At 41.7% G+C, this 24,581-nt stretch overlaps 1 protein-coding gene across 3 annotated transcripts in view; it reads left to right on the forward strand.

Moving 5' to 3' along the window:
- The window catches only part of ZPLD1 (zona pellucida like domain containing 1), a 111,184-nt gene extending 87,069 nt beyond the window's left edge, over positions 1-24,115 (forward strand). For all 3 annotated transcript variants that reach the window (XM_072352252.1, XM_072352259.1, XM_072352267.1), the window contains exons 5-12: positions 1,290-1,471; positions 2,114-2,186; positions 4,767-4,864; positions 5,145-5,225; positions 6,057-6,228; positions 7,611-7,719; positions 22,392-22,421; positions 23,531-24,115. In XM_072352252.1, the coding sequence (XP_072208353.1) occupies positions 1,290-1,471; positions 2,114-2,186; positions 4,767-4,864; positions 5,145-5,225; positions 6,057-6,228; positions 7,611-7,719; positions 22,392-22,421; positions 23,531-23,703 (918 nt within the window). In that variant the 3' untranslated portion in view covers positions 23,704-24,115. The remainder of the gene's footprint in view (positions 1-1,289; positions 1,472-2,113; positions 2,187-4,766; positions 4,865-5,144; positions 5,226-6,056; positions 6,229-7,610; positions 7,720-22,391; positions 22,422-23,530) is intronic.
- The last annotated feature ends 466 nt before the right edge of the window (positions 24,116-24,581 follow it).

Consider the following 24,581-nt stretch of genomic DNA (forward strand, 5'->3'; position numbering starts at 1 on the left):
ACTTCAAATCCTGTTTCCTAGCCAATATAAATTTCATTCCCTTGAAAAGGAGTTATCTACCAGTGAGTGACTGACCAAGGAAAAACCAAAACGGTCTTAGACCTTTCTAAACCAAGGGAGAGTGAGATTGCACAAGTTGAGTATGTTGCCCTGTACAAGTCTTCACTGTTTCTATCAAACTTCCTACATGTAAATGTGTAAAAACATATTATTTTTAAGGCTTATATTCTACCTGGAATTCATACAATCAAAGTTAGCTGTCAGTTTTCATAACAGCCCTGCTGTTTTCAGTTGCTAATAATTTTGTCAAACTGTGCTGAATTGTTCAAAATGCTCTCTGATCTCTTTGCCTCAGGCTGAGTTTTCTTTAAAAATTTCAACAAAACCCAGTTTACCAAGTTCAAGATTCTCTTTTTCCAGTCTCTGAGTAGCTTCCATCACCTGTGTTGGAAGGAACCTTTTGCTCTTCGTGTAGAGTCAGTGACATTGTCAGCTCTGAAAAAATGCTCTTTGATTAGAACTTTAAGAACACGCTGTCTGATCAATCCAAACAACTGCAAATTAGAGATTCCAGTGGGGGTCCCACAAGGCTGCACAAGATAAAAATATAACCAAAATTTTTCCTCATCCTGTCTCTGCATGCTGTGCCACAAAGAGAATGAGGAGCTGGAAGTTTTAGGATCCACACAATGGAGTAGTAAAATCCCATGCAACCTTTTGGCTGTTTTTTGCAGTGAATGGCTTCACACTTGCTTTCTATGTGGGCAAAGGGAATACAAACCCTTTTGATTTTTTGGGAGGATGGAATGAGGAGAAAGCCAAACAGCAGTAGCAGGTTATGCTACCTGGAGCTCTAGGTTGTGTTTCTTAAGCAAGGGACAGGCTAGGAAATTGGATACGGAGCATTTTCCTGCCATTTGCTGAACAATTAGTCACATACCATTGGCACTGTAATAGAAGAGTTCCTTCAGCATTGTCCAGTAAAATGTGCAAATTCATTAGGAATGCTCAGAGAAAGTGCATACCAGGATTCATCTGTGTTTCTCAAATGCTACTCAAAACTGTTTTTTAAGAACAGTCGTATCCTCTATGAACTGTATATGCTTGATCCAGAGGGGGTTAGAGACAGAGCATAAGCAACATGGTTTTGATAAAGCAAACTCATTTTCAACAGATCTTCCTGAAGATATTTCTGGGTAAATGGTAGATAAAGCATCAGTGTTCTTAGGTTTACTTCTTGTCCCATGTTCATCTTCCTGCTAAAACTTGTTTTCCATCTCTTTCAATAGGTGTCCTCAGCTCGAGGTGTCAATGCTTATGGGAATATCTCAGTGGTACAGATAGGTAATGTTTCGGGCTATATAGATACACCAGATCCACCAACTATTATCAGCTATTTACCTGGGCTTCTGTACAAATTTAGCTGTAGCTATCCACTGGAGTACCTGGTTAACAATACCCAGCTTGCTTCGTAAGTGTTTTTTTCATTCCTACGTGTTTCATTCCCGTGTTTGTATAAGCCCATGTATATTTGTATCTGCACATACCTAAATATTTGCATGCCATAGCAGTACTGTCAACATTGTGATACTTAGCTTTTTATATTAGTAAAGAGAATGAAAAAAAAAAAAAAATACACTGCAAGAAGAGGTGATGCAAAGGTAAGAAGGGAAATTCATTACCATTGCTGTATGAGATACCATAGTGCTTCTGTGGGCTTTGTTATAAAGCTTGCCTTAAAGTTATCTTATTCTAATGACAAAATGACAGCAGCAAACGTGGAAATTCTTCTTGAAAAGTTGTTTGGAAGAAAATATTTCCATTAGTAGATCCTGTACATCATGGAAGGCAGGTTCCTTTTTGTCACTTTGCCTCTCTGCTAATTATTTTTCTGATTCATGTTTTTGACAGTACCCATTATTTTCCATATAGTTAAGGTTCTGCCAGTGTTTCCGCTATAAGCTTGTATTTCTGAGGTTTATAACCCAAACAGATAAATTAACTTCTTGGGATATAGCTCATTGAGTTTTTTGACAATAAAAGACACTGAAGTGTGTAAAGACAAAAATAAAATGCATTTTTGATCTTCACGATTCTTCTGGTTCTGTTGTAGGTCATCAGCTGCTATTTCTGTAAGGGAGAACAATGGTACATTTATCAGCACTTTGAATTTGCTGCTTTACAATGTGAGTATAAAACATGGTAATACAACCTGGATGAAATCCATCTCTGCATTCTGTAGGTGTAAGCTGGATTTGTAGAGAAAATTGTAAAGTCCTCTTTGTTAGGTGTTATTCTCCCATGAAGGACCAGGCCTTTAGTCTGGACAGCTTTCATCTAGGTTCTCAAATCCTTTTTGTTTGCATGTACCTCTTGCCTCGTGTTTTGATAACTGGTCTTGGAGGACATGCAGCCTTTTTGTTCTGAATTTATGCAATTCATCAATTTACAGCTCTGGCTTTAAGGTTTTAATGCCATGCAAATAATCAGTTGTAGGAGTTATAATCATACTTCAGAGTGCATAGCCATGTTTTCATTCATTATGTTTATGGGCATATTTCTATATATCTGTGTGTATATGTGCATAGGTGCATTGCACTGATACAGAGAGTAGTCTGCAGTATTCTATAAAAGTATTATAGACCTGTTCCCTTAGCAATAAACAGTAGCTCTTTTGCTGGAGTATTTTTATGTTCACGCCTCATAAGAGCGTTCCTATCATCTTGAATTGTCACGAGGGATGTGGGATTTGTTACAAACCTGAAGCCTGCTAAACTTTTTACCTCGTTTTGTGAACTTACATGACTTTAAGAGTTAATAATTCTAATAGATATCAGCCAACCTCTCTGTCATACCCTTTTAGATAATTTAGCTTGGATATGCATTATTGTATAAGCTTTTCCTGTGTAAATATGGATGGTGACAGGAAAACGTGAAAAACGTGAGGACCTCTACTTAACAGCATTAATCCCTGAAATGATTTTTTTCCCCATTGATTAAAATTTTTATTCATACATTTTAAATACTTGATTTAAATATCAATTTCTCAATCTATCGGGCAACATTTTTGTAAATTATGATTCTGAATTTTTGCATTATTATTCATGTCATCATGACATTGAGTTATAATTCATGCAACTGATTTAAAAGTCAATGCTTTAAACTTTGAACATAATGAGCTATAAATATTGTAACAGGACATTTTCCAAAGGCATTCTTTAAAAAATCATGTTTGTTTGGCAGAACTCTGAATAGCAGTTCTTAATCTGTGAAAATGAATATTATACTTCTCTGATTTTTAAATAATTCTGACCAAAAAGATGAGGTAGAGGGAGTGTTGCCAAAGTTCTCTGTAAGAGCAGGAACTGACCACCACTTGTTTGTTGCTGCTTTTCAGGACCTAATTCTGAATTCACTCGAGTATAAATGCTGTTAACACTTGTACTCAGAGTGCACTTATTTCTCAGTTAACACTCAGAAAAATGGGTTTTATCTTCTCTACCCCAGTAGGTTTACAAGTTGATTGTGAATCATAGAATGGATTGGGTTGGAAGTGACCTCAAGGATCATCAAGCTTCAACACCCCCTGCCACAGACAGGGCTACCAGCCTTCATATCTAATACTAGACCAAGCTGCCCAGTGAACCTCCAAAAGTTATGGGATAAGGGACTTACCTTAGGATGTTTTTCATTATTTTGGAAAATTTGGTGGAGTTAGATATTAGAAATAGGTATAATTGACTTTATAGGTGGCAAGCTTAACTGTTTAACATTCTAAAGTGTCACGTGTGCCTGCTTGGCTCCCAAGGCCTCCAGTAATAAAGAGGGTGGATACTGAGCAAGCTGTGATTTTTGGCACTATTTCCCTTAGAAAAATCACTTGATTTATATACTTAATCCTTCTTGCTACTGTCAGCTGCTGTTCTTGCCTACCACACTGAACCTGGCTCTATTGTAGCACTTTCAAAATTCTACTTGAGTGGTTTGACCTCTCACAAGAGGTATTAACATGCTGAGTTTCTGTTCTTTATGGATTAGCAACCTTATTTGACATAGGTGACATTAACAGTAAGTGCATTTTGATATGCTAAATTAACATCTGTCATTCTGAATTTGTTTCATGGCATCTGTGGGTCATTGCTAAAGAGAAGTTAATGATTCGGCCTGTGAACAAGAAACTAGCAAAGCAGCTATGTCTTGTTATACATGGTGAATTCTTAGCTGTTTTTTTCATATATAGCTTTCTTGAAACAGAATTCTAAAAATATTAGAGCTTAAAAGAAAACTTTTGCTACTTAACACCTAAGAACCTTCCCTGAGAAAGGGTGCTATCTGATGACACTGTTATAATCTTCCTTTAGAAAACCACAGCAGCCACTTGACTGCATGTAGGCACTGGGAGCCATGCTGAGGTGTTAATTTGTAGTAACCTTGTTCATTCATAGTACCTTTTCTTCAGTCACTGACACAGCTACTCCATTTAATGATAAATAAATAGATATTCCCCAATAGCTTCATGGAATGAGATATATGAGGTGTTGATCTTTACAGACAAACTGCTTAGACAAACTGCAAATGCCTACAATGCAGTGCTGGTGCTGCTTTCTACTTCTATCCAGAAATGGGACAAAAAGAGACAGAAAGTTTCTTACTGTCTTATGTGCTTTTACATAAGTTGGAAAAATTAGATGAGAGTTTAGTTTGTGAGTACAGATGATTTGTCACAGTGGGATTTCTGGTATACTGAGTCAATGTTTATTTTTCAGGACTCAACCTACAGCCAGCAGCTCCTCATCCCAAGTACAGGTTTACCTTTGAAAACCAAAATATATGCAGCCGTGAGAGCAACCAACCTTGATGGCAGGTACCATGAAGGATATTATTTCTTGTTTTGCTGCCTATTCGGCTCTTGGGTTTTTAAGTTATTCCGATTTAGAAGCAGCTGTCTGTCTTTGTAACTTTTTGTGCATTAAAAGGGTAGTTAGTGTTTGACAATCATTGCCCTTCAATTGAAGGATATAAAATCCTTGATATTGAATGCATATCTTGCTGTTGTCCTCGTAACTAAAGTTTCCCCTCACTGTCTACTCCTGCTCTTATACTGCCAGTTCCCATCATCATCTATCACTTTGTCTCTTGTTCAGGTGGAATGTTTTGATGGATTACTGTTACACTACACCATCTGGTAATCCAAGCGATGATCTTAGATATGATCTTTTCTTCAGGTAAGTCCTGTGCAAACTCAGTATTTGTAGGTTCTTCTTTTAAAGAATGCAGTTAAATATTTCTCAGATAGTGGTTTTCTAGGCTGCTTGAAAATTCTAAGCAATATTAGTAAAGAGGCTGAGGGCTCGTCTTATAGATAACATGTCAGGACTCAGCTTTTTTTCAACATAAACATAGAATCAATTTCAGAGTAATGAGACTTATGGTGGACAAGTGTACACCTAAAACATCAGTACTAGAGACAACAGAAACACCCAAACTAAGCATCCAAGCTGGCCTTTGGTTTACCAAAGATATTCTTGCAGTGAATGACAATAGGATAGAATATTGTAGACTGCTATCAAGGAAAAGTGTAAAGGAAGTGATTAAAGTTAAATAGATGTTCCTGCTACTCTCAATATTTACTTGAATTGGAACTTTAAAAAACATAAATTGTATCTCGGCGGTATCTCAGATTAAATTTCACCAATGAAAGTTGCTAGAAGGGTGTTGTCTTTATTTGGAATTACCTGTCTGTACCAGTTAGCATAACTGGTTACTTGTTGCTTCTGCCTTCAATTTTTGGTTTTATATTTAAGTTGCTGGAATTAAATGGTACCTTGGTTTGCAACTGTGATGTTACAAAAGAAAACACAATGTTTCTGTAGCAATGAACGCAGGACTTTGCAGCCTAGTTGAGGGATTGTGGCTGCACATCATGGCACTGTGTTCTTTACAATGACCTTAAGCTCTAACTTGACTGCCTAAATTAACTTATTCTCACCTAATAGTTTTAAAAAATCAGCCACCTATCTAATCATCCTAGTTTTAACCTTCTCTACAAAAACTAGCTGTGACAAGGACCCTCAGACCACTATCATTGAAAATGGCAAGAGCCAAATGGGACGGTTTTCATTTGAGGTATTCCGCTTTGTGAAGCACAAGAACCAGAAGATGTCTACAGTCTTCCTCCACTGCGTGACAAAGCTGTGCAGAGCAGATGACTGTCCCTTTCTTGTGCCAGTAAGTTTCAATTGATGGAAATTGTTGCTAATTCTCTGAATGTAAGACAGTCACACTAGAGTTATTTTGCATCCAAAAGTGTGGAAGGCTTGGAAGGCACAGAATGAAGGTGACTTGTATAGTTAAAATAAGATGAGCTTTGTGCATCTGAAGGAATGTAAAACAACTTATAGTGAATGAGGTAATGGATGTGGTCATTCATAGATAGAATAACAACAGAACTGCAGGTTGCACAGGTTGTTGGACATGCAGTAAGTCATCTTTTTGTTTTTTGATCCTTAGCTGATTATTAAAGGTCATGACAGAGACATCTCCAGAGCTGATAGTCTTAATACAGCATCTAAGAAACAAATTACCTAGGATGATTGCAGATGACTTTAAATATTTTAGAATGTAATTAATGTAAAACTTATAGTAATGGTAAGCACGCTTACTCTGATGAGGGATATTTGTAAGTATTCCTGATAGTGGGCAAAAAATTATGCCTCTCCTCTTATTTATTATAATCTCCCTTACAGGTGCATAACTGCCATGTTGTTGATGTTCAAACATTCAGTTCAGTTCAAACATTTCCTTTTGGGTGCATTGCAAACAACAAATATATTTTGGAAATTGAAACACTTCAGTATGTATTTTGAACACAAAATATTCCGTGCTGATATCTTCAAAATGCCGTATAATTTCCTGCTGAATGACTTTCCATTCAAAATTTTACAATGCTCTCAGTCCTGACATTTTGTGCATTATTTTATTACTTAATAGTTATTTAAATGCAATTCTTTGTTTCTGTGGAAGTGCATGTTCTGTGGCTTTCGAAGGTCTGATTTTTTGCTGTTGAAATCAAAAAAATGATCTTGTTTGAAGCACTCTTGGGTAACCAAGATTAAGATAGATAAGAGAGAGATGCTAATTAAAAGTGGATTCCAGATGGTAGAATGCTGGGAATGGTTTTAATGTGTCATCGCTATTTAGGAGTCCATGGAAAAATATGAAGTTTAACTTAAGAACTCTGCTAGAACAGGAACTGTAACATGTTGTCTATCCCTAGTCAAGCAAAACACATTTATTGCGAAAACTGACTGTAAACAAAGCACTGGGAAATTAACTACTGAAAATTTAATATACTACAAGATGGATCTTGTACACAACAGCAGTGTAGTTCAGTAAATGAAGTAAGGCAAACTACAATGGGAAGCTAGGCATTTACAAGATACTCTTCTACAGAATATTGCAGCTGTTTTTATTGCAAAGTAATTTAATGCATGCTAAGAAATAAAAGTTGTAGTATTGCTTGTAAAAGAGCTTCCATTAAAACAGGAAGCACAGAAGGACAATAATTCCATTCCACTCTGAAACAGTGATTGTTTTGATTAACCACTCAGATCTGCAGTCACAGAGAAAGAAGAGATGCTGGTAGCAGAACAACTTGGAGCCCTCAGAGCACCTCTGGCAATGCTGTGATCACTGCTGGCCCCATCATTACGAGGAGTGGTAGGAATGAGCAAACTTTTTCTATGCACTGCAGAAATTTCAAAAACCCGGGGAAACACTTTAACATTTTAATAGAAATTGGCAACGACTTAGAAAAAGGATGGATTCTCCACAAGTCTGAGTATTTTTTTTTTTTTTTTTTTTCCCCTCAACTACTGGAATCTTTGGTAGAAATTACCTGCTAATGTTTTTGCTTAACACTCGCACTTCCTCTTTACCCCATGAAAATTACTGTGGCATACTGTTACGCATGTAACTTCATTATAAAAACCCAAAGTCAGTGGTTTGACTATTTGTTGTTGTTGCTGGAAGATTTCACTGAAGTTAATGGAATTTAAGGTACTATGCTCAGCATCACAAGTTAATTCGGACAGCTAATAAATATTCACAGTCATTTTCTATTCACCATTTCTTCCATCTTCACCTGCAGGTTACTATTTATGTTAATACATGCTATTAGCCTTCAGCTTTCAGATCTGGAGTGAAAGTCTAAGGAGGTCCATTTTTATTATAAAAATGTGGGGTTTTTTTTTGGTTGTTTGTTGGTTTTGTTTTAAGGCAACCTGCAGTCTCTGAGAAGTACTTATGTGACTGCTCTAGACAACATAATAAAAATAAAACATTTTAAAAGTATTGAACAAATTCGGTTTGCAGATTTCAGCAGCCCTAGATTTAGGAATCTGAGAACAGGACTGAGTCTTGTCTAGGAAAGATAATTGAAACACTTGAGCATAAAATCATTCTTTACATGCAAGTAAAGCAACTGACACTCCATAATTGGGAACCATCTACCAAAAGATTATTTTTCAGAATCAGATGTCCTCAGTTATACGCAACATTTCAGCAAGGAAAACCAGTATTTTCTTCTGTATTATAAATGGTCCCAATTGAGTACCCTTACTATCATTTGATTAGTCAATAAAAAAATGAAAAAAAAAAAACAAAACAAACCTAACTTCAGTGTAGCATGCATGAATGTGAAACCGGTTTGGACCAGTCGAAAGCAGTTAAAATCAGTTTGGGCTGGTCTGAACCGGTTTGAACTGGTCGAAACTGGTTTGGACTGGTCGAAACCGGTTTGAACTGGTCAAAACCGATTTGGACCAGTAAAAACCAGTTTGAACCGGTTTGAACCGGTCAAAACCAATTTGGACTGGTTGAAACCAGCTTGAACTGGTTACAACCAGTTCGGACCGATCTAAACCAGTTTGAACCAGCCTAAAGCAGTTTGGACCAGTCGAAACCATTTTGAACCGGTTTGAACCAGTCGAAACCGGTTTGGACTGGTCAAAACCAGTTTGAACCGGTTCAAATTGGTCAAAACCAGTTTGGAGCAGTCGAAACCAGTTTGGACCAGTCGAAACAGGCTTGAAACGGTTTGGACTGGTTTGGACAGGTTTGAACCAGTTCAAATTTGTCAAAACTGGTTTGGAGCAGTCGAAACTGGCTTGAACCGGTTTGGACCAGTTGGAACCAGTTTAAACCGATTGAAACCAGTAGAAACTGATTTGAACTGGTCAAAACCAATTTGAACCTGTCTGGACAAGTTGGAAAAGTTTTGATCCGGTTTAGACCAGTCGGAACTGGTTTGAACCAGTCAAAAACGGTTTGGACCAGTCAAAACCGGCTTGAACTGGCTTAGAACAGTCGAAACCGGTTTGAATCGGTCGAAGCCGGTTTGGACCAGTCGAAATCAGTTTGAACTGGTTCGAACCGGTCAAAACTGGTTTGGACCAGTTGAAACCGGTTTGAACCGGTTTGAACCGGTCAAAACCGTCTTGGACCGATTTGGAACAGTCAGAACTGGTTTGAACCGGTCTAAACCAGTTTGGACCAGTCAAAACCAGTTTGAACCGGTTCGAACCGGTCAAAACCGGTTTCGATCAGTAAAAACCGGTTTGAGCCGGTTTGAACCGGTCGAAACCGGTTTGGACCAGTCGAAAGCGGTTTGAACTGGTCGAAACTGATTTGGACTGGTTGAAACCAGCCTGAATTGGTTAAAACCATTTTGGACTGGTCTAAACCGGTTTGGACCAGTTGAAACCGGTTTGAACCGGTTTGAACCAGTCGGAACCGATTTCATTTGATCGAAACTGGTTTGGAATGGTTTAGACCAGTCGAAACTGGTTGGAACTGGTCGAAACTGGTATGGACTTGTCGAAACCAACATGAACTGGTTAAAACCAGTTTGGGCTGGTCTGTACTGGTTTGAACTGGTCTAAACTGGTTTGGACCGGTCGAAACCGGTTTGAACCGGTCAAAACCAGTTTGGACCAGTAGAATCATGGAATCATAGAATCTTAGAATTACCCAGGTTGGAAAAGACCTTGAAGATCATCAAGTCCAACCGCAGCCTAACCAGTACCCCATCTCTAAAAAACCTCTGCTAAATCATATCCCTGAGTATCACATCCAAACGGCTCTTAAACATATCCAGGGATGGCGATTCAACCACCTCCCTGGGGAGCCTATTCCAGTACCTAACCACCCTTTCTGTAAAGAAGTTCTTCCTAATATCCAACCTGAACTTGCCCTGGCGCAACTTGAGGCCATTTCCCCTCGTCCTGTCACTTGTCACTAGTGAGAAGAGACCTGCCCCACTCTCACTGTAAGAACCTTTCAGGTACTGGAAGACAGCAATAAGGTCTCCCCTCAGCCTCCTCTTCCTCAGACTAAACAGCCCCAGCTTCCTTAGCCTCTCCTCATAGGGCTCCAAGCCCTTCACGAGCTTCGTTGCCCTTCTCTGGACCTGCTCCAGTACTACCATATCTTTCTTGTGCTGGCAAAAACCAGTAAAAACCAGTTTGAACCAGTTTGAACCAGTCGAAAAAGGTTTAGACCAGTCAAAAGTGGTTTGAACCGGTTTGAATCGGTCGAAACCGTCTTGGATCGATTTGGAACAGTCGGAACTGGTTTGAACCGGTCTAAACCGGTTTGGACCAGTCGAAACCAGTTTGAAACTTGAACCGGTTTAGACCAGTCGGAACCGGTTTCAAGAGATCGAAACCGGTTTGGACCAGTCGAAACCGGTTCAAACCAGTTTGAACCAGTCAAAGCCAGCTCGAACCGGTTTAGACCAGTTGGAACCGGTTGGAACCGGTCGAAATAGGTTTGCACTGGTCGAAACCAACTTGAACTGGTTAAAACCAGTTTGGTCTGGTCGAAACTGGCTTGGACCGGCTTAGACCAGTCGGAACCGGTTCGAACCGGTCGAAACCTATTTGGACCAGTCGAAATCTCTTTGAACAGGTTTGGACCGGTCAAAACTGGCTTGGACCAGTTAAGACCAGTCGGATCCAGTTTGAACCGGTCTAAACTGGATTGGACCTGTTGAAACCGGTTTGAACCAGTTGAAACCGGTTTGGACTGGTTGAAACCGGTTCAAACTGGTCAAAACCAGTTTGGAGCAGTCGAAACTTGTTTGGACCAGTCTAAACGGGCTTGAACCGGTTTGGACCGGTTTGGACAGGTTTGAACCAGTTCAAATTCATCGAAACTGGTGTGGAGCTGTCGAAACCAGCTTGAACCGTTTTGAACCAGTTGGAACCAGTTTAAACTGATTGAAACCGGTCGAAACTGATTTGAACCAGGTCAAAACCAGTCAAACCCAGTTTGAAACGGTCGAAACCTGTTTGGACAAGTCAAAACCAATTTGAACTGATTTGAACCGGTCAAAACCAGTTTGGACCACTCGAAAATGGTTTGAACCAGTCTGGACCAGTCGGAACCGGTTTGATCCGGTTTAGACCAGTCGGAACCGGTTTGAACCAGTCGAAAATGGTTTGAACCAGTCAAAACCGGCTTGAACCGGTTTGGACCAGTTGGAACCAGTTTAAACCGATTGAAACCGGTCGAAACTGATTTGAACCAATCAAAACCAGTTTGGAACAGTCAAAACCGGTTTGAATTGGTCGAAGCCGGTTTGGACCAGTTGAAACCGGTTTGAACTGGTTTGAATAGGTCAAAACCGTCTTGGACCGATTTGGACCAGTCGAAACCAGTTTGAACCGGTTTGAACCGGTCAAAACCGGTTTCGACCAGTCGAAAGCGGTTTGAACCGGTCGAAACCGATTTGGACTGGTTGAAACCAGCTTGAACTGCTTACAACCAGTTCGGACCGATCTAAACCAGTTTGAACCAGCCTAAAGCAGTTTGGACCAGTCGAAACCGTTTTGAACCGGTTTGAACCAGTCGAAGCCGGTTTGGACTGGTCGAAACCAGTTTGAACCGGTTCAAATTGGTCAAAACCAGTTTGGAGCAGTCGAAACCAGTTTGGACCAGTCGAAACAGGCTTGAAACGGTTTGGACTGGTTTGGACAGGTTTGAACCAGTTCAAATTTGTCAAAACTGGTTTGGAGCAGTCGAAACTGGCTTGAACCGGTTTGGACCAGTTGGAACCAGTTTAAACCGATTGAAACCAGTAGAAACTGATTTGAACTGGTCAAAACCAATTTGAACCTGTCTGGACAAGTTGGAAAAGTTTTGATCCGGTTTAGACCAGTCGGAACTGGTTTGAACCAGTCAAAAACGGTTTGGACCAGTCAAAACCGGCTTGAACTGGCTTAGAACAGTCGAAACCGGTTTGAATCGGTCGAAGCCGGTTTGGACCAGTCGAAATCAGTTTGAACTGGTTCGAACCGGTCAAAACTGGTTTGGACCAGTTGAAACCGGTTTGAACCGGTTTGAACCGGTCAAAACCGTCTTGGACCGATTTGGAACAGTCAGAACCGGTTTGAACCGGTCTAAACCAGTTTGGACCAGTCAAAACCAGTTTGAACCGGTTCGAACCGGTCAAAACCGGTTTCGATCAGTAAAAACCGGTTTGAGCCGGTTTGAACCGGTCGAAACCGGTTTGGACCAGTCGAAAGCGGTTTGAACTGGTCGAAACTGATTTGGACTGGTTGAAACCAGCCTGAATTGGTTAAAACCATTTTGGACTGGTCTAAACCGGTTTGGACCAGTTGAAACCGGTTTGAACCGGTTTGAACCAGTCGGAACCGATTTCATTTGATCGAAACTGGTTTGGAATGGTTTAGACCAGTCGAAACTGGTTGGAACTGGTCAAAACTGGTATGGACTTGTCGAAACCAACATGAACTGGTTAAAACCAGTTTGGGCTGGTCTGTACCGGTTTGAACTGGTCTAAACTGGTTTGGACCGGTCGAAACCGGTTTGAACCGGTCAAAACCAGTTTGGACCAGTAGAATCATGGAATCATAGAATCTTAGAATTACCCAGGTTGGAAAAGACCTTGAAGATCATCAAGTCCAACCGCAGCCTAACCAGTACCCCATCTCTAAAAAACCCCTGCTAAATCATATCCCTGAGTATCACATCCAAACGGCTCTTAAACATATCCAGGGATGGCGATTCAACCACCTCCCTGGGGAGCCTATTCCAGTACCTAACCACCCTTTCTGTAAAGAAGTTCTTCCTAATATCCAACCTGAACTTGCCCTGGCGCAACTTGAGGCCATTTCCCCTCGTCCTGTCACTTGTCACTAGTGAGAAGAGACCTGCCCCACTCTCACTGTAAGAACCTTTCAGGTACTGGAAGACAGCAATAAGGTCTCCCCTCAGCCTCCTCTTCCTCAGACTAAACAGCCCCAGCTTCCTTAGCCTCTCCTCATAGGGCTCCAAGCCCTTCACGAGCTTCGTTGCCCTTCTCTGGACCTGCTCCAGTACTACCATATCTTTCTTGTGCTGGCAAAAACCAGTAAAAACCAGTTTGAACCAGTTTGAACCAGTCGAAAAAGGTTTAGACCAGTCAAAAGTGGTTTGAACCGGTTTGAATCGGTCGAAACCGTCTTGGATCGATTTGGAACAGTCGGAACTGGTTTGAACCGGTCTAAACCGGTTTGGACCAGTCGAAACCAGTTTGAAACTTGAACCGGTTTAGACCAGTCGGAACCGGTTTCAAGAGATCGAAACCGGTTTGGACCAGTCGAAACCGGTTCAAACCAGTTTGAACCAGTCAAAGCCAGCTCGAACCGGTTTAGACCAGTTGGAACCGGTTGGAACCGGTCGAAATAGGTTTGCACTGGTCGAAACCAACTTGAACTGGTTAAAACCAGTTTGGTCTGGTCGAAACTGGCTTGGACCGGCTTAGACCAGTCGGAACCGGTTCGAACCGGTCGAAACCTATTTGGACCAGTCGAAATCTCTTTGAACAGGTTTGGACCGGTCAAAACTGGCTTGGACCAGTTAAGACCAGTCGGATCCAGTTTGAACCGGTCTAAACTGGATTGGACCTGTTGAAACCGGTTTGAACCAGTTGAAACCGGTTTGGACTGGTTGAAACCGGTTCAAACTGGTCAAAACCAGTTTGGAGCAGTCGAAACTTGTTTGGACCAGTCTAAACGGGCTTGAACCGGTTTGGACCGGTTTGGACAGGTTTGAACCAGTTCAAATTCATCGAAACTGGTGTGGAGCTGTCGAAACCAGCTTGAACCGTTTTGAACCAGTTGGAACCAGTTTAAACTGATTGAAACCGGTCGAAACTGATTTGAACCAGGTCAAAACCAGTCAAACCCAGTTTGAAACGGTCGAAACCTGTTTGGACAAGTCAAAACCAATTTGAACTGATTTGAACCGGTCAAAACCAGTTTGGACCACTCGAAAATGGTTTGAACCAGTCTGGACCAGTCGGAACCGGTTTGATCCGGTTTAGACCAGTCGGAACCGGTTTGAACCAGTCGAAAATGGTTTGAACCAGTCAAAACCGGCTTGAACCGGTTTGGACCAGTTGGAACCAGTTTAAACCGATTGAAACCGGTCGAAACTGATTTGAACCAATCAAAACCAGTTTGGAACAGTCAAAACCGGTTTGAATTGGTCGAAGCCGGTTTGGACCAGTTGAAACCGGTTTGAACTGGTTTGAATAGGTCAAAACCGTCTTGGACCGATTTGGACCAGTCGAAACCAGTTTGAACCGGTTTGAACCGGTCAAAACCGGTTTCGACCAGTCGAAAGCGGTTTGAACCGGTCGAAACCGATTTGGACTGGTTGAAACCAGCTTGAACTGCTTACAACCAGTTCGGACCGATCTAAACCAGTTTGAACCAGCCTAAAGCAGTTTGGACCAGTCGAAACCGTTTTGAACCGGTTTGAACCAGTCGAAGCCGGTTTGGACTGGTCGAAACCAGTTTGAACCGGTTCAAATTGGTCAAAACCAGTTTGGAGCAGTCGAAACCAGTTTGGACCAGTCGAAACAGGCTTGAAACGGTTTGGACTGGTTTGGACAGGTTTGAACCAGTTCAAATTTGTCAAAACTGGTTTGGAGCAGTCGAAACTGGCTTGAACCGGTTTGGACCAGTTGGAACCAGTTTAAACCGATTGAAACCAGTAGAAACTGATTTGAACTGGTCAAAACCAATTTGAACCTGTCTGGACAAGTTGGAAAAGTTTTGATCCGGTTTAGACCAGTCGGAACTGGTTTGAACCAGTCAAAAACGGTTTGGACCAGTCAAAACCGGCTTGAACTGGCTTAGAACAGTCGAAACCGGTTTGAATCGGTCGAAGCCGGTTTGGACCAGTCGAAATCAGTTTGAACTGGTTCGAACCGGTCAAAACTGGTTTGGACCAGTTGAAACCGGTTTGAACCGGTTTGAACCGGTCAAAACCGTCTTGGACCGATTTGGAACAGTCAGAACCGGTTTGAACCGGTCTAAACCAGTTTGGACCAGTCAAAACCAGTTTGAACCGGTTCGAACCGGTCAAAACCGGTTTCGATCAGTAAAAACCGGTTTGAGCCGGTTTGAACCGGTCGAAACCGGTTTGGACCAGTCGAAAGCGGTTTGAACTGGTCGAAACTGATTTGGACTGGTTGAAACCAGCCTGAATTGGTTAAAACCATTTTGGACTGGTCTAAACCGGTTTGGACCAGTTGAAACCGGTTTGAACCGGTTTGAACCAGTCGGAACCGATTTCATTTGATCGAAACTGGTTTGGAATGGTTTAGACCAGTCGAAACTGGTTGGAACTGGTCGAAACTGGTATGGACTTGTCGAAACCAACATGAACTGGTTAAAACCAGTTTGGGCTGGTCTGTACCGGTTTGAACTGGTCTAAACTGGTTTGGACCGGTCGAAACCGGTTTGAACCGGTCAAAACCAGTTTGGACCAGTAGAATCATGGAATCATAGAATCTTAGAATTACCCAGGTTGGAAAAGACCTTGAAGATCATCAAGTCCAACCGCAGCCTAACCAGTACCCCATCTCTAAAAAACCTCTGCTAAATCATATCCCTGAGTATCACATCCAAACGGCTCTTAAACATATCCAGGGATGGCGATTCAACCACCTCCCTGGGGAGCCTATTCCAGTACCTAACCACCCTTTCTGTAAAGAAGTTCTTCCTAATATCCAACCTGAACTTGCCCTGGCGCAACTTGAGGCCATTTCCCCTCGTCCTGTCACTTGTCACTAGTGAGAAGAGACCTGCCCCACTCTCACTGTAAGAACCTTTCAGGTACTGGAAGACAGCAATAAGGTCTCCCCTCAGCCTCCTCTTCCTCAGACTAAACAGCCCCAGCTTCCTTAGCCTCTCCTCATAGGGCTCCAAGCCCTTCACGAGCTTCGTTGCCCTTCTCTGGACCTGCTCCAGTACTACCATATCTTTCTTGTGCTGGCAAAAACCAGTAAAAACCAGTTTGAACCAGTTTGAACCAGTCGAAAAAGGTTTAGACCAGTCAAAAGTGGTTTGAACCGGTTTGAATCGGTCGAAACCGTCTTGGATCGATTTGGAACAGTCGGAACTGGTTTGAACCGGTCTAAACCGGTTTGGACCAGTCGAAACCAGTTTGAAACTTGAACCGGTTTAGACCAGTCGGAACCGGTTTCAAGAGATCGAAACCGGTTTGGACCAGTCGAAACCGGTTCAAACCAGTTTGAACCAGTCAAAGCCAGCTCGAACCGGTTTAGACCAGTTGGAACCGGTTGGAACCGGTCGAAATAGGTTTGCACTGGTCGAAACCAACTTGAACTGGTTAAAACCAGTTTGGTCTGGTCGAAACTGGCTTGGACCGGCTTAGACCAGTCGGAACCGGTTCGAACCGGTCGAAACCTATTTGGACCAGTCGAAATCTCTTTGAACAGGTTTGGACCGGTCAAAACTGGCTTGGACCAGTTAAGACCAGTCGGATCCAGTTTGAACCGGTCTAAACTGGATTGGACCTGTTGAAACCGGTTTGAACCAGTTGAAACCGGTTTGGACTGGTTGAAACCGGTTCAAACTGGTCAAAACCAGTTTGGAGCAGTCGAAACTTGTTTGGACCAGTCTAAACGGGCTTGAACCGGTTTGGACCGGTTTGGACAGGTTTGAACCAGTTCAAATTCATCGAAACTGGTGTGGAGCTGTCGAAACCAGCTTGAACCGTTTTGAACCAGTTGGAACCAGTTTAAACTGATTGAAACCGGTCGAAACTGATTTGAACCAGGTCAAAACCAGTCAAACCCAGTTTGAAACGGTCGAAACCTGTTTGGACAAGTCAAAACCAATTTGAACTGATTTGAACCGGTCAAAACCAGTTTGGACCACTCGAAAATGGTTTGAACCAGTCTGGACCAGTCGGAACCGGTTTGATCCGGTTTAGACCAGTCGGAACCGGTTTGAACCAGTCGAAAATGGTTTGAACCAGTCAAAACCGGCTTGAACCGGTTTGGACCAGTTGGAACCAGTTTAAACCGATTGAAACCGGTCGAAACTGATTTGAACCAATCAAAACCAGTTTGGAACAGTCAAAACCGGTTTGAATTCGTCGAAGCCGGTTTGGACCAGTCGAAAGCGGTTTGAACTGGTCGAAACTGATTTGGACTGGTTGAAACCAGCCTGAATTGGTTAAAACCATTTTGGACTGGTCTAAACCGGTTTGGACCAGTTGAAACCGGTTTGAACCGGTTTGAACCAGTCGGAACCGATTTCATTTGATCGAAACTGGTTTGGAATGGTTTAGACCAGTCGAAACTGGTTGGAACTGGTCGAAACTGGTATGGACTTGTCGAAACCAACATGAACTGGTTAAAACCAGTTTGGGCTGGTCTGTACTGGTTTGAACTGGTCTAAACTGGTTTGGACCGGTCGAAACCGGTTTGAACCGGTCAAAACCAGTTTGGACCAGTAGAATCATGGAATCATAGAATCTTAGAATTACCCAGGTTGGAAAAGACCTTGAAGATCATCAAGTCCAACCGCAGCCTAACCAGTACCCCATCTCTAAAAAACCTCTGCTAAATCATATCCCTGAGTATCACATCCAAACGGCTCTTAAACATATCCAGGGATGGCGATTCAACCACCTCCCTGGGGAGCCTATTCCAGTACCTAACCACCCTTTCTGTAAAGAAGTTCTTCCTAATATCCAACCTGAACTTGCCCTGGCGCAACTTGAGGCCATTTCCCCTCGTCCTGTCACTTGTCACTAGTGAGAAGAGACCTGCCCCACTCTCACTGTAAGAACCTTTCAGGTACTGGAAGACAGCAATAAGGTCTCCCCTCAGCCTCCTCTTCCTCAGACTAAACAGCCCCAGCTTCCTTAGCCTCTCCTCATAGGGCTCCAAGCCCTTCACGAGCTTCGTTGCCCTTCTCTGGACCTGCTCCAGTACTACCATATCTTTCTTGTGCTGGCAAAAACCAGTAAAAACCAGTTTGAACCAGTTTGAACCAGTCGAAAAAGGTTTAGACCAGTCAAAAGTGGTTTGAACCGGTTTGAATCGGTCGAAACCGTCTTGGATCGATTTGGAACAGTCGGAACTGGTTTGAACCGGTCTAAACCGGTTTGGACCAGTCGAAACCAGTTTGAAACTTGAACCGGTTTAGACCAGTCGGAACCGGTTTCAAGAGATCGAAACCGGTTTGGACCAGTCGAAACCGGTTCAAACCAGTTTGAACCAGTCAAAGCCAGCTCGAACCGGTTTAGACCAGTTGGAACCGGTTGGAACCGGTCGAAATAGGTTTGCACTGGTCGAAACCAACTTGAACTGGTTAAAACCAGTTTGGTCTGGTCGAAACTGGCTTGGACCGGCTTAGACCAGTCGGAACCGGTTCGAACCGGTCGAAACCTATTTGGACCAGTCGAAATCTCTTTGAACAGGTTTGGACCGGTCAAAACTGGCTTGGACCAGTTAAGACCAGTCGGATCCAGTTTGAACCGGTCTAAACTGGATTGGACCTGTTGAAACCGGTTTGAACCAGTTGAAACCGGTTTGGACTGGTTGAAACCGGTTCAAACTGGTCAAAACCAGTTTGGAGCAGTCGAAACTTGTTTGGACCAGTCTAAACGGGCTTGAACCGGTTTGGACCGGTTTGGACAGGTTTGAACCAGTTCAAATTCATCGAAACTGGTGTGGAGCTGTCGAAACCAGCTTGAACCGTTTTGAACCAGTTGGAACCAGTTTAAACTGATTGAAACCGGTCGAAACTGATTTGAACCAGGTCAAAACCAGTCAAACCCAGTTTGAAACGGTCGAAACCTGTTTGGACAAGTCAAAACCAATTTGAACTGATTTGAACCGGTCAAAACCAGTTTGGACCACTCGAAAATGGTTTGAACCAGTCTGGACCAGTCGGAACCGGTTTGATCCGGTTTAGACCAGTCGGAACCGGTTTGAACCAGTCGAAAATGGTTTGAACCAGTCAAAACCGGCTTGAACCGGTTTGGACCAGTTGGAACCAGTTTAAACCGATTGAAACCGGTCGAAACTGATTTGAACCAATCAAAACCAGTTTGGAACAGTCAAAACCGGTTTGAATTGGTCGAAGCCGGTTTGGACCAGTTGAAACCGGTTTGAACTGGTTTGAATAGGTCAAAACCGTCTTGGACCGATTTGGACCAGTCGAAACCAGTTTGAACCGGTTTGAACCGGTCAAAACCGGTTTCGACCAGTCGAAAGCGGTTTGAACCGGTCGAAACCGATTTGGACTGGTTGAAACCAGCTTGAACTGCTTACAACCAGTTCGGACCGATCTAAACCAGTTTGAACCAGCCTAAAGCAGTTTGGACCAGTCGAAACCGTTTTGAACCGGTTTGAACCAGTCGAAGCCGGTTTGGACTGGTCGAAACCAGTTTGAACCGGTTCAAATTGGTCAAAACCAGTTTGGAGCAGTCAAAACCAGTTTGGACCAGTCGAAACCGGCTTGAACCGATTTGGACTGGTTGAAACCGGTTTGAACCGGTTCAAATTTGTCGAAACAGGTTTGGAGCAGTCGAAACTGGCTTGAACCGGTTTGGACCAGTTGAAACCAGTTTGAATCGGTTTGAACCAGTCGAAACCGGTTTGGACTGGTCGAAAATTAATGACAGATTTGCTTAACTGCATGCTAGAGAAACACTGCCTTAGGAAAGGATTGAGAAACATAGAAAGCTTGGTGTGTGAACAGTCCCTATTAAGAGTCAAGTTTGATTCAAATGCCGTGAATGCTTTTTTAAAATAATAATATTAAAAGATATTCATCTATTTGTTTTAAATAATGCATTACTTGAAGCAAATCAAGATCTTACCATAAGTGTTTAATGATCCCAACGCTATGATAAACTAATATATATAATTTGTTGACAGTTCTCAAGTGATTTTTTTTTTTTTAAATGATAACACTAATAAGTCTGAAAATCTGGGGCTGTTCAGCCTGGAGAAGAGAAGGCTCCAGAGAGACCTGATTGCAGCCTTTCAGTGTCTATAGGGAAGCTGTAAGAATGAAAAAGACAGACTCTTAAGCAGGGTCTGCTGTGGCAGGACAAGGGGAAACAGTTTCAAACTAAAAGAGAGGAGACTTAGATTTGTATAAGGAAGATCTTTGCAATAATGGAGATGAAGCACTGGAATAGGTTGCCCAGAGAGGTGATGTGTCCCCTTTTCTTACAGACATTGAAGGTCAGGCTGGGCAGGGCTCTGAGCTACCTGATTCAGCTGTAGGTGTTCCTGGTCGTTGCAGGGGACTAGATGACATTTAAGGGCCTCTTCCAACTAAAAAAAATGATTCTATGATAAGTGAGGTAGTGTTTGTGACTAAGGCTTTTTATATTAGACAGATCTCATCATAGATTGTGCTTTTGGACCATCCCAGTCCCTCTGACAGAAGCATGTTTTAATGGGATGTACTTTAAAAAGCATTGATTTAGTTCTGAACTGTGCCACCAATTTCCTGAGTGCTATTGGTCATGTCAACCTGGATTAAACTTCATTTTTCCTTCTGGAGCAGAAAGAAGGAATTATTATTTTCTACCACTGTCTTTTCCTATTGTGAAAATAAGTGATAAGTTCACTGATGATGTTAGGTTCATGAATACTGCAGTCAAAGGAAGAAAAAGGGGAAGGTCATGGGAAAGCTTCAAGCTGAAGAGAACTGACTGCTTTGTGGATGAGAAATCCCATGGGTGGCAGTGCTGTCTTTGATACAATCCTACATGAAGGTGCTTAATAGAATTATAGAATAATAGAATTACCCAGGTTGGAAGAGACCTTGAAGATCATCAAGTCCAACGACAACCTAACCATAGTACCCTAACTCAAATAGCTCATAAAACCTGCTGCACCTGGCTGAGCATAATACTTATGCTTGTCAGTGTGGCTGCAGATATGCAATTCCATTCTTTCCTCATTTGAGTTGGCGCTATGTCTATTCTGAGACTGGTTCTGTGCACGTCAGTGTCTCAGCAGAAGCACCTCATGAAGTTAGCCAGGCCTTCCCATTACTCTAATCACCAGCTGTTCTGGTAACAGCGCTATTTATGTAATTACCTTAGTAGGAACTGAATAGTGCTGCTACAAATGAATAATGGTCCTTCTGTGTATTTCTGAACACTTATTTCTAACATTGCGCTCTTTTCAGAGAAACTTCATTCATGTTTGTTAAACTAAAATAAGTCCCTGCAAGAGAAATACACAACAGAAAATGTTTTGGTCTCTGTGTTCAGAATCAAAGTAAGAACCTATCTGTGAAGGCAAGATTGATGGTTGTCCCACTTAACCATAGAAGACAGCTCCTCAAAATAGATGTGTATGTGAGCTGCCATTGCAAGTAGCATGAAAAAGCAAAAACAATGACAATAAGTGTAGTTTTGAGATGGACAACAGTAAGTTTGGAAAAAAAAAAAAAGAAAAAAAAAAAAAAAAGTAGAAGGAATATAAATGTTTCCCTGAGCACAGCATGTAGCTGCCATGAGCAAAGGATACATCGAGAAAGGGTGTCTTGGTTATCACTTAAGGTTACACTTTAGTTTTCCTTGGAAAAACTCAGGTTAAAACTTTTCCTCTACAGATCATCTTGTAGTATGCTTATAGTAGAAAGGACTTGTGTGTAATATCATGGCTATCATTGTATTTTTATTAAAAGGAGCAGAAGAGATCTGGGACTCTTTTCAGCTAAATAGTTCCTTCACTAAGGTGTTTTTGTTGTTGTTGTTTGCATGCTTTCTTTTTTTCCCCTCAGAATACCAAGTCACTTTGTGTTGTTACACTTGCCTAAAAAATGAAGTAACTACATGTAATTAATGTTGTCACCCTGACTTTACCAGAGATACTAAAAGCAGCTAGTCAATGTTGCAAATATGGTTGTAGGTTTTGAAAATAAACCCAAGTCTGCTGGCCTTTGTGTGCAAAGAGGGGAGGGGGGCAGGCATCAGGTGTTCATAAAATATAATGTATCTCTTTGTTTGTTTGTTTGTTTTTAATGCAGATGAGACACCAACCAACAACTCAGAGCTTGGTAAGTTAATCAGAATTCCAAGAAACACAAAAGAGATGGTTTATGATTGAAACAGAAGTGAAGAGAGTGAGCCCTGTTGATTCAGTTTGAGGCACTGAGCTAGAATGTTTTGTTTGTTTTTTCTTCTTTTTGGCTTTTGTCTTTTAAATAAGTAAAACTGACATCCTGCCATGAAGAAAACATTTGGTGAATTTGGATTGCTCTCTTTAATTTGTATATCCAACCCCACCAACAAAGCAACTTCTAATTCCTATAGTTAGCGTTGAAATGAAAATCTGTTGCTATGACATATAAGGATGAAGAAGCATTGCAACTGCCAGAAGCAAAATCAGACTTAAGCAGTAAAATCTGCTTATGCCATATGGGAGCTGTGCAGCAAAATGGTTGGTAAGGTGCAGTTCAGTTCAGAGCTCAAACTCAGGAGAGTTCTGCCTTAGTTCTTGTTCTCTTGGCATTTAACCTCATGAAGAGCCCATGAAGAACTTTGGATAGAACTATTGGTCAGTAGTAGGGTGAGGAAGGAAATAGGCTGTAGGGAGATTAGTGCTTCTTCTTTGGACACTTGGAGGACTTGCTTCGGCTTGTATATTATTCTGCTGGTTATGAGGAGTTGGTAATGATTAGTAAATGGTCTGTTAAGCCATTCTGCTTCTTACTTGCCCATAGCAGGACTCAGTGGCAGAAGCAACCTATGCTGTCTTCAGAACTGTATTAGCTATTTGTTCCCTTCTCTTCTTGGTTTGGACCCCATAAAAATAGCTGCCTTTCCCACCTGGCGTGGAAACAGTTATCCTTATATGTCTGCCTTGATAGCTCTTGGGCGGTGGCAGTCTTCTGCTAAGTATAAAAGATCAAGATTGGTCACCCAGTGTGAGGGATTGTGTTAGAAGAATCCTTATTGTCTTTGTTCCACAGAATAATTGGTAGGGAAAGAACAACTATTTTCTAAGAATGCTTAGATGAATTTTATCCAAGTAGGCAGGTACTTATTCTGAAGTATAATTTTAGTCTCTCGCTGTAATTATTCTCTATTTAAAATAAAGACAGAAGCATTTGCCACTGCTGAGAAATTCTAACCAGAGATTGCCTATGCATTTTTGTTCTTGCAGCTCAACATGGACCTCCTTTCCAGCTGAATTCAGTCACCAATGCACTGATTTCAGGTGTGGTCATCCTTGGAATCACAAGCGTTTTCTTTTTTGTGTGTTCCCTAACTCTTCTGCACAGAAATTGGCCCAACAACTCGGTCTTGAGTGGCATCCGAAACCCAGTTTTTAACTGAAAGTGATTTACTTGCACTTTTTGTTTGAGGTTGCCTTTCTTGTCCATGAAACATTCCATCTGTATCCAGCTTCTATTCCAGCTATTCTTTATTTGTAGGCATATTAGACGTTGTGTAGGCAAGTAGCAGTGATATTGGTGACAATCCTAGGAAACTGAGAATCTGAATTGTGTTGGTGATCAGACTATATATGATATAATGCCCGTGGGTGTGCTGACAATAGAGCTTGTGTCTCCAGCTTCACAAATAGGTCTTAAAGCTGAAGATGCTGAAGGTAAGAACCTATCAAAATGTGCCATGCAAAACCTGACACATTCAGCAACATTCCTACATTCATAAATGTTTGTTAAGATGAGGATCACATATATATTTTCATGTTTTGTCACAAATTTGAACAAGCAATTGTGTCTCAGGAGGAAATTATCATCATCTGTCTTGGCTAAAAAGAAACATACTCTTAGAGTAATTAGTGACTTCTGCTTATTATTCATTTGAAAACGTTTCCTTGAGATATGTCTTCCATTGGATCATGTCGATGGCACATAAAGTAATGCAGAACAGAGTTTGGCTGGGTATCTTTGAGTCAAATGGTTTAAGGCAAATTGTTGTAGGTGCCAGGAAAAATGCTGCGAGTTTTGAGGCTGAAATCTTTTTTTTCCCCAAAAAAATCATTGAGTGAGAATATGAGTGAGTTTTGAATCTGACTAATATTCTACAGAAAGTTAATTATGCACAGATTCACCACATCTACAACTTTCAGTCAAATTCTAACCCTGGGAAATGCTCTAAGGGGAGAAAGTATTACCCCTGCCTCCCTGAAAAGACTAGCAAATAAATGAATTGTAGATCAGTGCTTAATTCTGTATTAGATTCTCCCC

The sequence above is a fragment of the Excalfactoria chinensis genome, chromosome 1 (genome assembly GCF_039878825.1).
Source record: "Excalfactoria chinensis isolate bCotChi1 chromosome 1, bCotChi1.hap2, whole genome shotgun sequence".
NCBI classification, from domain to species: domain Eukaryota; kingdom Metazoa; phylum Chordata; class Aves; order Galliformes; family Phasianidae; genus Excalfactoria; species Excalfactoria chinensis.